This window comes from Plectropomus leopardus, chromosome 6 (assembly GCF_026936395.1).
Source record: "Plectropomus leopardus strain MGB_pleo_1.0 chromosome 6, ASM2693639v1, whole genome shotgun sequence".
Classification (NCBI taxonomy): Eukaryota; Metazoa; Chordata; class Actinopteri; order Perciformes; family Serranidae; genus Plectropomus; species Plectropomus leopardus.
Window position 1 is genome coordinate 25,727,236 of NC_142181.1, and position 15,035 is coordinate 25,742,270.

Below are 15,035 nucleotides of genomic sequence, written 5' to 3' on the forward strand. Positions count from 1 at the left end.
TCACGAAGACCGGGAGATTTGTAATAAGATTCATTTAACTGCCCAAGACTGATGAGGGTATTATGTGCGAAGTGGCTGCCCAAGTAAACAGATGCATTGCAGACTCAGAAAGATGCCTTGTAAGGGACTGGAAACGAGCCATAGCTTTAAAAAGAAGTTGGTTAATCTATTGGCAAAAAAAAAAAAGTTTATTAAGGTCAATGTCAACAGTTAAATTAGATTTCTACTTATTTTTCCTCAGAAGCAAGTTTCCTCATTTCCTCCCTCCTAGATACTAGAAATGGCTCACAGACTGATTTATAGATGTCAGATGTGACAGGACACTTGTGATTCAGTGCAGGAGAGCATTACGTCTGCACCGAGCCTTCCAGACATCAGGTGTATGATTTTGTTGAGTTTGATACAAGCAGGGCTCAGCTGCCAAGAGGCTTGGCAGATCGTGTGGCTGGGCAAGGCTTTTGCTATAACAACTAAATGTGTGTGTGTGTGTTTGTGTGTGCGTGTGTGTCTGCTTGTGACAGCAGGTGTTGGCGTCTACCCACAACAAGAGCACATTCAGCCCATGCTGCCAGCCTGGATTTATAATGACAGCCTTGTCCCAGGTAAACACTTTTCCCTGAATATGTCCAGTATAATGTCTTAGATATTCCTATTTGACATTACATTTTTTTAAAGAAATCAATATATATCTCCAGTTTGATTGAGAATTCAGTTATCAACCTTTTTGTTTTCTAGCATCTGTGAATAGTTTTTTTTTTTGTTTATTTTTCCTTAGAAATGTTCAAGAAGGTTCTGGAATTCACCATGACTCCGGCAGGGATAGACACCGCCAAGCTCTACCCAATACTAATGTCATCAGGTCTTCCCAGGGAAGCACTGGGGCAAATCTGGGCGTCAGCCAACCGCACAACACCTGGCATGCTGACCAAGGAGGAGCTCTACACTGTACTTGCACTAATTGGTGTGGCGCAGGTAAACACAGGAGTCACAACAAATTATCCCCTCAGAATGACTTCACTAATCATCACCCACGGCTTTCACAGAGCCTTGCCATAAACTTCACACTGAAATTAGATGGGCTTAGCTAGAAACGCAGAGAAAGAGGCAGTGCTGTGAATCAGCCCAGGGCTTGTGAAGCATTGTAAGCCGAATATATGGCTGAGTCCCCATCAGCTGAGTTTGGCGGGAGGCTTCTTATCATCCTTAGCCCGGGCCTGTCACCACCACCCCTGGGAGGATGCAAATCTGTAGGCAGCTCACGAAACACTGCATGCCACCGCTTCCATGCGAGGAATAATAAGACACCTTTTGGTGATGTAAATCTTCAAGAGCTTTAAAACACAAACAAGATGCATTTTCTTGTGAGGGGAAAAAATGCGAGTCTGTCTGTGACATCTGTTCCAAAGGAACTTGAGTATATTGAATAATTTAATTTCAAACAGACTTTTTTTAAAAAAACATCTTATTTCAGTGAATACATGATGGCATACAATAAAAAGGGTTGACAACAGGCTACTGTGCCATGACACCAATAATGATTGATCATCTTTTTATCATCTTAAAGATTATGTTCATGTATGAGCAGGTTTGAATATGGACATGTTGCTGGCTTAGTGCCATTCGCCAACTGCCAAAATTGAAAGTTCACTTTTTTTCTTTTTTTTTTTTAAGGTGGGGTGGTGAGGTTTGCTTTCTTAGAGGTAGTTTTCCATCCCTTTTCTTTTTTTTTCTTGAGAAGATTTGATCAGTGATTGATGCATGTTATGTTTGAATTTCCAATTTGTAAGGTTGGTCTAAAAGCATTCCATTCAGTCTGCGGAATAATAAAAAATGCATTCCAATATTTAGGATATCTAGAATTTTTTCTTCATATGTTGAAACAACCCCCTAAACTCTTGAGATAGAAAAGATTTTATTAGGAAGGATGTAACCACCCATCTATTATTGTTACGAACGATGTTACAAATGCATCCGTCAGCAATAGTGATGTGGCTTTTAAGCTTACCAGAAAAATATCAATACATAAAATGTCAAAAAGTGCGTCCTGAGTTATAAAAAACTTGGTCCAGCATTTTACCTTCTCTCTCCCTCTCTCTGTCACTTTTCCTCTCTCATACATACACACACATTCTGGAGTTCTTAGTCTGTCTCTGTACAGCCTGTTTTCCTTCCCAACTCTTCGAATACTCCAGTTTTGTCAGTGGAACTCTGTCTATTGAGACCCTATTACTCTGTGAATGTCTCTATTCTCAGTCCTGGCTGTAATTGTACTATTATAATGTATAAAGTTGGCAGTTTGCAGGTTGGGTAGATTTTGGGTGGTTGATTAATCCAAAATTTGCTGATTGGGTGGTGCAGATTGGATAACTGAAACTGAAATGAATCCCCGTCTATTATAAATGGGATACTGCTCGGGCCATACCTTTATGTAAGAATGTAAACAAACACATAATCTCTTATTTAACTTTTTTTCCCTACACCCTCTTATTTAACATATTGTTTTAGTCCAGCCCTCTGCAGCGTCTGGTAAAAAAGATTGGTCTAAATCTAGCTGATGGCCCCTGGTTGGAAATGTTGCCGGTGATATCCTTTAAACCTGTTTCCTTTGTTTCAGAGTGGCCTCCCAGCAATGAATGTGGAAATCCTCAGTCAGTTCCCATCTCCACCAGTGCCCAACCTGCCGGCCCTGGCTATGGCCATGGCCCCCGTCATGCCCCAGCACCAGCAGCCCATGATGACCAAGCCCCCGGTTTCCATGCCAATGCCCACGCCAGCACCACCTGTCATGACCATGACACCCCCAGCACCGACTCAAGCACCCACAAACACCAACTTCATTGCCACATTCCCTCCTGCACAGGTAGTAAGACCATCTCTTTGGATCTGCATTATCTTTTAGCTGATCATATTTCACATCTCACTCACTAACATGTTGTAGGCTCAGGGGACCAAAGGTGATGACGATGACTTCCAGGACTTCCAGGAGGCCCCAAAGGCAGGCGCTGTAGACCAGGCCTTCACTGAGTTCCAGGGGGAGTCCGGTGGAAGCTTTTCCACCACCATCACACCTCAGAACCAAAACAGGTAATGACTGTGAGTGCAGTGGAGAGTAGGCCTGCACAATTCATTATTTTTTTAATTTGATTTTTGCTAAATTAAATTTAATTCTATCTCCTACATACATCTTAAAAAGCTGAAAGTTGCAGTTGGTGATTTTCACCATGTGAATGCTGAGGTTACATTACAGGAAATATACTGTATATCTTCAGTTTCCCTCATTATTTCTGTCTCTTTTGGTGCTCTAACTAGTTCTGTTTTTTTCTGAAGAAAAGATATGATTACTTGTAGAGATGAAGGTCTAATACTCTGCCCTCCATGGTTATTTCTAGCTAAGCTATTCTGCATAATATTTGTGTCTAGTGTCGTCTATCTTGGAAACCACACAGTAGGACACACTGTGTTAATATCTTGTAATAACCTTCATGGAATAGCAATGAGTTTGGGTCATCTCTTAATGAATTCATTTCAGTGGACAGTAGATAAGCTCATTTCTTTATATTACTCTCCAAGCCCATATGGAGAGACTGTCCTTTCATGGAGAGAAAGCTGAAAGGTAATTATGTGTTGAAAAACAAAGAGAAAGCAGAACTAAAGTATCTCACATCTAAGTGGCAGAGGTGTTTTATAATTCCTCCTATTTCTCCCCTGAAAACATCCACTCCTTACTGTTTCAGCAATGTAAGGAGTCTTCCCCACAGCCTGAAATCGCTGTCTAATTAAATGAGAGGTTGAAAATCTTGTGTTGGTTCACCAGCCTGAACTGGCAGGCATAACTTACTGTCAGATGTATTGCAGAGAAAAGGACAGAGAAAACTAATATTCACTGGAAAGTGAGTTGAATGATATTTCTAAATGCATTGTAAAGTGAAATATTTACACATGCTCAGCCTTTTTTTCTGTCACAGTGGTATCATAACATGACAGTAATTGTTATTATTATTTAATTTGCATGAGATACATACATACAGAATCAACATTCACTTAAAGCGATAGGTTGACATTTTGGGAATGTGCTAATTTTTTTCTGTCAGTGAGATAGATTGATACAAGTCTAATATCTGTACAGTAAAGATGTTGGTAATGTCAATAGCCAGTTAGCGTTGCTTAGCACACCACTGGAAACAGATAGCTTGACTCTGTTTAAAAATAACAAAGTCAGCCTACCACCACATATAAAGCTCACTTATCTGTTTTATACATTCAAATAAAAACAGAGAGTGAAAACAATAATTTGTGGTTATATGGGGTGTTATGATCTGGATTACATAACTGCCAAGTGAAATGGCATTTTTGTACACATTTAACAAACTATATATAACAAGTTGATTAGAAAGCTTCAGAGGTGCTGGTGGACAGATGTTTTTTCCCCTATTTCCAGCATTTTGCTGAGCCAAACTAACTGACTGCTGACCGTAACTTCCTATTTAATTTTATATTTGACAGGTGTGTGAGTGGTATCAGTCAACTCTTCAAACTTTGAACAAAAAAACAAATAAGGGCATTTCTCAAAATGTCAAGCAGTTCTTTAATGTTAACTTGGGTTAAGGCAAGGTACAAGTAATAGACTTTCACTAGATATGAAATGGATATTGAATTAAAAAAAAGCACAATTGCTAGAACTGCAATAGAGCTGATTTTTATTGGCCTGAATGTAATATGGCTACATAACTTCAGAGAGGCTCAGATGTTTGATGAGAAACATAAACAGACTGCACTGATAACTGGATAAGACTTCAGGAAAACTAACAGACATGGTGATTGCCAGTGACTGATATGCACTATATTTGTGGCAGTCTTCTGAAGTGTGTATTTATGTTCTGTATACTCAAGTAAAGCAACTGTTAAATTAGTTGCCAGCTAATTTAATAAACTTGTTATCAGTTTTTCTTCAAAGAAAAAAAAGTGAAACTTGCCTTATTTACAGCTTCTTAAATGTGAATATTTTCTGGTTTCTTTACTTCTCTATGATAGTAAAGCATATTTGGGTTGTGGACAAAAACAAGACATTTGAGGATATCATTTATAAAAAAAACCCAACAACAACCATTTCATTTATTAAGAAATTAATTTACTTATTAACCTACAATGAAAATAATAGTTTGAAAATAATAGTTTGTTTCAGCCCTACACTTACCCTCAGCTTCCATTAGCATCACCATCACCGTAATGGTACGATGCTAAGTGAAAAAGCTTTTAACAAACACTCAACAAACTTTTTGAGCCCTGGGCAAATGCTCAATCAGCTTATGGGATTAAACTTAGCTATTGAACCTCACTCTTTCTGATGTCTGACTATAGCTATTGTGTCCCTGCAGTGCACCTGCCATGCTGACTCCAGTGTCTGGTTCCTCGTCCGTCGCCGTCACATCCTCTGATAAGTACGCTGTCTTCAAGCAGCTGTCTGTGGATCAACCTGCAGAGCCTACACCCCCTGCCTCAGGTACCTTCAGTATGTCACATTTGGTGCATGTTAGAAATATTTTATGCTCTCCATGAAATGATACAGCCAAGTGAACCTTGAGAAGAAAAATAAAATAGGTTAGGTAATCACTTATTATCCCTTTCTATCCACCTCCATCTAGCATTTGTATTACTTCCAAAATAACATTGATCCCTGGGCATCACCTACTGCAACTTTAAGACTACTTAAATTAAAATACAGAGGAAATGATTTCAAGAGCAGCTCAACTGAGGGCACAATCAGTTTCATGGGATTTTTTAAACCACTTATAAACTCACTGGTCCTTGAACAAAACCTAGAGTACCAGTTTGCCATAGCAAACTGCATTAAAGCTACAGTAAGTAACTTCTCGGAAAATAACTTCGTATCATGCTTGCTAAAACTGTCACTATATTCTAAAACAAGTAGATCAGACATAATCTGTGAAAAAAATCATGCCTCTCCTCCCCTTCCTACTGTTAAACGGTTTGACTTAAGGTTGCTGGGGGTTGATGCCTGACAGCAATTTAATAGTTGTTAAAGTCGAGTCAAACCCCACAAAAGGGATATGTAAAATACACAATATGAATCACAGGAACCATTTAAAAATTGCAATGTTACTGGTTGAATTCCACCCTCTTGAAAAAATCACAAGACCACATCTCTGAATGCAACAACAAATATATCAACACTCAATCAGTTCATCCAAGGCTGCACAGATCAAATGTACAATCTACAAAAAACTTTGTTCCAGTTTACCCAGTACCCACAGGATTTGAAGCACAGTCACTTGTTCACAGTTTTTCAGTTCCTTCAGTTCATCACAAAAGAAAGTTTCCCACCAAACAATGTATTTCCCAAAAGCCAGTATAGTTAGTTAGTTCTTAGTTTCATCCTCTTATGTACTTACAGATTGTCACGCAGAAGTTAACAGGTCAGAAAAATCAGGTCACATTAAGGACACCTGGCTAGGATTTCTCGCCTGCCGATCCTGTCTCCGCTCCCAATAAGGAACCACAGGGAAACCAAGTATATGCTATGGTCCGAGCCTTATAGGCGGCAGGATTTCCTTCCTTTTACATCAAAAAGAAAAGCACCCACGAGGGCTGTTAACTAAAACTTTCACTGACCTGCTGGGGAGAGATTGCCCTTGCACTTGCTGCACTTGGGTGAACTTGCCAACTCCCAAGTTGTAGAGGGTGGGCCTTGAGACAATGAATGTGAATGTGTGTACTTAGCAGTCACAACTACTTCTAATGGCATTTATTAAAATCTTCTGTGTGCACCAAAAACAACCAATCAGAGCCATGGAGTCTGTAATGCAGCTGTTAATCATGTCAATCTCTGCTCGTGAACTGTGGTTAAACTGCCAAACTAGGTTGTGACCCCACCGTTATGTTGGATACATTTGACATAAGTGCCAAGCACCGCCCACTGGCTGGAGCAACTATTACAGCTAAACAGCTAACTTTATTCATATTTGATCAGCCCTGCCTAGTTTGACAGTTAAACTGTAGTTCATGAGCAGTGATTGACATGTGTAATGTTTGTTGGAGGCCTCTAGAAGTGCAACAAGGCAATTAAGAAGGCAGATGAATATGATTTTCCACAAAGATTATGTCTCTACAAAAAGGTTTTAAAAAAAAAGTTGCCAACTACAGCTTTAAGGCAGCAACTGCCCACTTCATAAATACTTTTTTTGCTCATACTTCACCCCTTTCTTTTTATTTGCTTTAATCCAGATATTGGAGACAAATACAGTGTCTTCAGACAGCTTGAGCAACCTGCTGACAAGAAACCAGTTGGTAAGAAACTCAGTCACCATTTCTTACAATCTCTCCCTGTCTCCAGAAAACCAACAAATTTGCAAATGTCTTTTTTTTTTTCCATTTATGGGTATACGTGAGACAAATCCCTTAGGCCTCTTTGCAAAACGACAAAGAGGACCTATTCTCTGAGATGGTCCCTCATGTGTTATTCCTCTAATTTAATATTGTGTTTTTACTCGGATATACTTCCTTGTATGTATACACATACTTGGCCAATAAAGGTGATTCTGATTCTGTGAAGTTGTCAGATCACTACAATTCCATATTTTAATGGCATTTTTGTTATACTGTATCTTGTTTTGTAAGCCTGCAGTGTTGATATCAGTGTGTTTCCCGTCCCTGTTTCATTAGAACAGTTTGCGATGGGGACAGCTCTTACAACTCCAGTAAGTCATACTTTGCGGTGACCTTTTCTTGGCATTGTCAGGCTCCATCTCCTTAATGAGCCCATTAGTTACCTCTTTTCTCGCGTACACCAGCAGTGTGAACAGATTCTCTGTTTCAGTCCATGCATATATTATACCTCAGTGGAGTAACAACTGTTTAAACACAGGAATGCATTCTGACTTCTTTCTTTGTGGTTTATACAAGAAACTTGTTTCAAAAGATTTGAGACAAAAAGATTCTGTTCCAAAAATATTTCTGCTGCTCTTTTAATAGCATATTTAGAGTTTAGTCAATGCAAAAAACAACCATCTTAACTCGTAATTTCAGTTTTTATCAAATTTTAAAAATTGTCAGCAAAAATGCAAAACAATCCACTGTATACAGACTGTATAATAAAATCCTAATCAACATAAGCAAACTAGAAAATCTTTTTTTTTAACATACTCAGTTACAGTTTATCACATAATCTCACACCTTCTGTTTTACATAAACTTAACTGTTCAGTATAAATACTAATATTAAATTAATTTTAGTGTTTTGCTTTCATATTTACCCTGGATATTTACCTACCAAACCAAAATTAACAGTGGTTTCCAAGATTGTAAATTCAAACCTGTCTTCTCCAAACCATTTTGAAATCTAAGGAAATATCAGAACTGTTACAAAACAAAGCAAAGCTACTCAAATGTAATTAACTGGAAATTTAATTTTCACTTGTTCTGATAGTTATAGACTACAGTGTCACCCTTAAGACTGATTTATGGTAGGACGCCTGACACTTTTGAAGAGTGTTGCTCGACAGATATGATGCATCTTTGACAGAAAGAGGTGTTCGCTATACTTTTCTTATATGTTGTGCACCTAGATCATTTTGTTATTTTGAGGACAGTGTTATAGTTTGTTGCACAATGTGAGTGGTAGTGAGAGATAATAGACATGGGATAGTATTTTTTAATCCTGACCAACTCTGACCTTCATTCAACAGAAGTGGCCACCTCTCCGCAGCAGCTCCTGGGGAGCTGAGAGGATAGAGGCCAGCCAAACTGCCTTTACCAGGCTGACTGACAGCAGACATTTACTAAACCAAAATATTTTTCATGCCAGCTGAGGGAAAGAAATCATTAGTGTTTGTATTTATTGATTAATTTATTTTATTTTCACCCCTCCATACAAAGTTAGTGGAATCTGCTGCTCACAGACAGACTGGGAGCTGATCAGTCAATGTAAATAGTATTGTTAATAAGTTAAAAACGCGTATGCAGGATGTTTGTGTGAGTTTAGATAGCTATCTGTGCAGAAGATGCTTCAATGAACGCAGCAGGAATAGGTGAAAATGGTTAAAAAACCGCAGGTGGTCTTTGTTTAAATGTGGATGACATAAAACCTTTCGCTGGAGCATATATTGACAAGGATGTGCGACTGTCTAATTCATCAAAAGTGTGGAGCGCTCTACTGTAAAACAGGCTTTATTCTCCCTAATTTTAAAATATACTTGAAACTTGTTTCTGAAAAGCTAAAAATGCTGTAATAGCTTTGGCAGCAGGTTGACCCCTATTACATTACAGGGAAAAATTTCAAATAGAAAGTTGAGGGATTTTCATACTAAAGGAGACAAAGTAACTTGTTAAGATGGACCCTTTTTTTGCAGAATTGCTTCATCATGTTCTGTACCAGTGCGAACAGTTCATTGCATGGTATTGCAGAATCTTAGTGTAGCTTTTTGTGCGGTGATGTGTGCTGTTGATTGGGCTCTCCGAAGCCCACTGTTCATCAGAGGGCTGGAAGTTTACCACAAACATTCACAAAACGACAGAGCCATAACTAATCCAGCAGCTTCCTTTCTTTTAGGATTGTAAAATGACAGATTCGTGGCTGGTACAGCTGTCAGTTTCCCATTTTGCCTTTCTGTCATGATGTTTTAATGATCTTAAGTTGTTCTCTCTTTGATTTGCAGAAGGATTTGCAGATTTCAAGTCTGTCAGCGCTGATGATGGCTTCACAGACTTTAAAACCGCCGACAGCGTCTCTCCATTAGACCCCTCAGACCAGGCCAAGATCTTTCAACCTACCTTCCCTTCTACTTTCCCAACCTCTCAGTCTCTACAACAACTACCGCAGCAGCAGCAACAGCCAGCAGTGTCTCTTTCTCAGCCCAAAAATCCTCTCAACATGGCCGACCTGGACCTTTTCTCTTCTATAGCTCCCTCTGTTCCTGCCCCCACTGAGACAAAACCCAGCACATTCCCCTCTGTGTCTGTGCCCCCCTCTCTGGTGCTCCTACCAGGTGGAGCCAAACCTCCAGGGGGCAGTGCAGATGATTTTGGTGATTTTGCCCTCTTTGGCTCGTCCTCTGATGCTGCTCAAGCTTCAGCAGCAGGAGGAGCTGTAGCAGCGCCTCAGGACGACTTTGCAGACTTCATGGCGTTTGGCAGTTCTGGCGGGGAGCCCAAAGGTGAGAGCAGCAGCGTGGGGGTCCAAGGGGAGACCTCCACTCAGCAGCGGCCCCAGCAGAGCTCAGACAAGTACGATGTATTCAAACAGCTTTCTCTCGAGGGAGGTCTGGCCTATGATGACACTAAGGAGAGTGGCGGCGGCTCCTTCTCTTCACTCAAAAGCGATACAGATGACTTTGCCGACTTTCAGTCCTCGAAGTTCTGCACAGCGCTCGGGGCTTCAGAAAAGACTCTGGTGGACAAGGTGGCCGCTTTCAAACAGGCCAAAGAGGACTCTGCCTCTGTCAAGTCCCTCGACCTCCCGTCCATTGGGGGGAGCAGCGTAGGAAAGGACGACTCCGAGGACGCACTCTCAGTACAACTGGACATGAAGCTCTCGGACATGGGCGGGGACCTGAAACATGTGATGTCGGACAGCTCTCTGGATTTGCCGGGTCTCTCGGCCCACCAGCCCCCCGCTACAGGTGAGGAACTAGTGCGATTGCTCTGGTGAGGACCCACCCAGCCACACATAGTATTAATTCCAAGGCCAGCAGTGGCCTCTTCTCCTCAGTGCCCACTTGTGAGCACCTGACAGGAGGTCAAAGGGCAAGTCATGAGGTCCTATTTGAATTGAATATGCTCAAATACTGAAGACAGACATAACACTACATGAATAACATATCAGACTAGATGGATCATATCTGTCATACTACATTTCATCATTCATCTCATCTTATTTATTTATATATTTATATATTTATTTGAATCCATAGTCCTTTCTTTTTTTATTTCCATACTCCTTCCTCCCTCCATTTATATATTGTAATTGTAATGACAGAAGGTCTGAGCCAATATCTCTATTTATTCACAAATGACGAGTGCCTGGTTTTGATGTGTTGGCAGTCATAGTTCCTAGACAAGGTCCCCGGCTGCTGTCTGTGTGACTCGGATAAGCTTTCTGTTTGTTGTGTCCACGCTGCAGCGGCAGACACCTCCCTTCAGTGTACCTTTTGTCTCCACAGGCTAAACGCCGTGTGTTTATGTTGTTGACGTGTCGTGCAACGCAAACAGAGAGGTTGAATTGAATACAGACGAGTGCAGGAGGGTGTTAGGGTGACGATCCTCTTGTTTGTTCTAATCACAGGTTTCGCACAATAGGCTGCAGCTTACCAAAGGCATCATCTGTAAGCCATCATTCACCTTTTTAACTGTTGACATTTGGTTTGTGCTGAGTGCATAATATGATTTTGATTAGCTGAGAATGAATTGTTTCCATAAATAGGAAACAGAAAACAAGCGATTTTGAAATAGGGCAACAATGAATTTGTGTCACAAAGCAGCTGCAATACAATTTTTAGGCCAGAGTGTTTGAGTGGGAGTGTGTGCTTTTTGCGTCTTTTTGTCTGTCGGCTACTGTATTATCCTGCAGTATTTCAGGCTTACCATGCAGTATTACTTGGATCAAGTGGCCCTCTAATTCTGAGATAATAAAAGTATGTTGGCTTTTCCTCCCCTACCTCACATCCATGAAATTGGAGTTAAAGTTTACATAAAACTTGTTGTTGTCGGGTCATTTATTCAAAGAAAATGGACCCAGTTTTGGTAATAATCAGGTAATGTTCATGTCAGACCGTGCTCTCTCTCCTCCTCTCTCCAGTTCTCATCATTTATTCATCGAGCATATCACCTTCCATGTCATGGCTCATCGTTTCATAGAAAATATTCAAGATCAATTCTTAATGTAACCTGAGGCGGCATGTAATTGTTGTCAGATGAAAGCCTTGCAACTCAAAATATTTGTGATTTACATTTTTTAAAACTTTTATGAAGGCATTTCTGGGGTTTTAGAGCGATGTATAAGTTGACAAGGTCTTCACCTGACATCAGTTATGCATCATGCATTCAACTTTGTACATGGACAGCAGTTGTTTCTAAGCTTTTAAGGTCCAGTGCATAGGATTTAGGGGGATATATTGGCAGAAATGGAATTTATTATAAACAATATGTTTTCTTTAGTTTATAATCACTTGAAAATAAGAATTGTGTTTTGTTACAAGAACATGAGCCATTTATTTTGCAGACGCTAGGTTGCACCACCATGTTTCTACAGTAGCCCTGAATGGACAAAGGATATACTGGCTCTTGACAGGGCCATTTGCGTTTATATGTCAGCCACCGTAGCTAGCAACGGTGGCTGACATATAAACACAAGCATTCTGTGTTTTTACTGGTTTAAATCTCTAGATCAGGTAGTTTTGGAGTGGAAGAGACCTCTTTAAATAACTCAGCTCCCAGCGAAAACCTCCTTAACATCTGGATCTTATGTTATTTGGGAGAAAAAGTGAGCTCACGTTATCAGCTGCTAAGTTAGCAGCCTGTCTCTCTTCAGCTCTCCGTAAAACCCCCCTAAACAATAAACACTGAAGGCATTCTAACTGGGACACTGGGACGTTTCTGCTGGTTGCCAGTAAATCCCCCAAATCTTGCACACTGTTCTTTTAAGTATTTCCACATACTAGTTAATTAAACAACATGTATGTCATATCATTTTGCCATAGGCATTATTAATTCCTCTTCTTGATCAGAAGATATCACAAATGTAAACATCCCCATTGCCTTATTTCAATTTATGTACAGTGGTTGAACGAAATCCGGCCCCTCTCTGTATTGACAGCTAATGTGTTCAAACAAACAGTCCATGGAGCTGCAGCAAAAACAGTAAGGCTACTGCTGATAATAACAGTACCCAGTTTAACATCAATACATTCCTAAGGATCTTTTACTCCACTGTAACAGCTGCTCCAAATTCACCCTTATTTATCTGATGTTGTTCTCGGAGAGCTCTGGGACTGTTTTTTAAGTGTAGCAGGCCAAGCAGTTTGAGCACCTCACCATGCTTTGCACTGTATTTCTGGACATGTACACACTCTTAAAGAGACAGTATTTCTTTTGTGAGGTTCCTATTGAGGAATCTGATTTTATTTTTATTTATTTATTTTTTTACCGTTATCTGTGAAATTGCAGCATGAATTATCATGTGTGGCTCTACGGTCTGGCTCTCTGAGAACATAATGACGTTAGTATTACCCTTCCTGCCTTGCTTTTTGCTGCAGTGTGCCTGCCTTTTCAATTTGTGAAATTGACAAGAACATCAGACAAGATACCATTTTATGCATAACAGTATAGCAAGTTGTTTTTATCAGAGGGAAAAAAAAGTGTATACATAGAGATTTAATAGTGTATTTTTATTACAGGAATACAGCTCTTATTATGAAAGACTCCTTGATCTCGTTGTGATTTGCCAACTATGTAAATTAAATGTAGCCTACAGTATTTAGTAAGATAACAATATTTTAGGTTAACATTCCAAACTAAACATTGTTGTCTTGAGTAATGATGATGTACTATTATTTAGGGGATCATAATAGTTTGTGCACATTAGCCTGCTTTGACAAACAATCACTGTAGCAAGAGAAAAAGGATACTGTCTCTTTAAATCTGTTTCTGCATCTATGATTGGATGTAATTAAGGTCCTCTCTGGAATGCCAGGTGTAAGGATGGCCCTCTTTGTTTTTCTGTAACCCTTTGAGTGCTTGAATAAGATCACGTCACATTTTGACATGCAGATAATTGCAGATGTTGTGATCATCCCCTTTTATTTTGCTGCTAGAATGAAAAGCAGGACTAAAATCTTTGTCCATAATTTCAAACGTATAAAGATAGCAGCCTCTTAAACTGTGGCTTTTAAGTCCTCAATGCTCCCATCGTGCATTTTGTTTACAGCCTTTTCAAACAAGCATTGATTTTTGGGATGCTCTATCAATTTTTTACCCTCAGGTCCTCAAAGGGTTAATGCTTCCTGCCTTGAGCTTGTTCTTTGAATATATTTTCAACCTGGCTCTTCAAGTGTTCTGTACTCTTTTCCAAAACACCTGTTGCTTTACGTCCTAATAGTAAAACAGAGTTTGTCATCTCCCCCAGAATTACTGATTTTAGTCTGTGAATGTGCCTTCTCATTCTGGTTCCTGCTTCTTTATCCTAGGATTCTCTTTGTTTCACCTTCGCTGTTTGTTTTCTTCCTTTTTCTCCTAACTCTGCATGCCCTTGTATTCTAAATGACTGAAAATCTAATTTTACAAGTGTTAGTTTGACAAACCTCTTGTAATGATAGACCTCTTTCACAGTACTTTGTGACCTTTCTCTCTTTCTCTCTACTCATGTTGTCGTAATAAATATTACTGTTGGTATTGCTGAAATGCGTACCGTCTTATTTTCTCCTTTCCTTTTCTTGACAAGACGTAAAGTGATCTAATGACAGAAGGCTTACAGCGCTAGGTCCTTGTCAATTTCACAAATTGCTTTTTGTATTTGAGGGTGCTGTCATGCAAAATAGGAAGGGTTCAACAAAGTCGATTTGTGTGTTTGTGAGTGTGTGTGTGTGTGTGAGATAGACCTGAATACTAAAGTGTTGACAAATGTGTGCAAGCTGTGTCAGTTAGTATCAGTCATAAACAAACTGATCACAACACAAACAGACCAGACGTAGTGACAGGAAAGATCTTTTATTGATGTTGTGCGAGCCTTGAGACAAAATCCTTCAGGTTGCATTTAAAGAGATCAGCTCTGATTATTGTTAGGAAAGCTGTTTGTCACTGATGAGAACAGCAGCTGTTAGCCAGAGAGGTGGGAATCATCCACTGCTGAGAGGCTGTGTTAGTATTCATTATGTTTCAGTCAAATGATGGCAGTTATTTTCTTCTCATAAACATGATTCAACTCAGACATCAAAACAACTTGTTTACTGTTTGCAAGAGGATATTTACAAAACTCAAAAATGTGGCTGAGCGAACGTGTTATTGTTACAACAATAATTAGTCAGACAC

General features: G+C 39.7%; 1 protein-coding gene across 12 annotated transcripts in view; it reads left to right on the forward strand.

Annotated features, from left to right (window-relative positions):
- synrg (synergin, gamma) overlaps positions 1-15,035 on the forward strand; it is a 47,026-nt gene that overhangs the window by 14,620 nt on the left and 17,371 nt on the right. For 7 of the 12 annotated variants that reach the window (XM_088079081.1, XM_088079083.1, XM_088079084.1 and 4 more), the window contains 7 exons: positions 522-602; positions 776-972; positions 2,615-2,860; positions 2,939-3,084; positions 5,376-5,500; positions 7,243-7,305; positions 9,671-10,633. In XM_088079081.1, coding sequence (XP_087935207.1) covers positions 522-602; positions 776-972; positions 2,615-2,860; positions 2,939-3,084; positions 5,376-5,500; positions 7,243-7,305; positions 9,671-10,633 — 1,821 coding nt within the window. The remainder of the gene's footprint in view (positions 1-521; positions 603-775; positions 973-2,614; positions 2,861-2,938; positions 3,085-5,375; positions 5,501-7,242; positions 7,306-9,670; positions 10,634-15,035) is intronic. The other 5 variants (XM_088079082.1, XM_088079087.1, XM_088079089.1 and 2 more) reach the window with 1 other exon arrangement.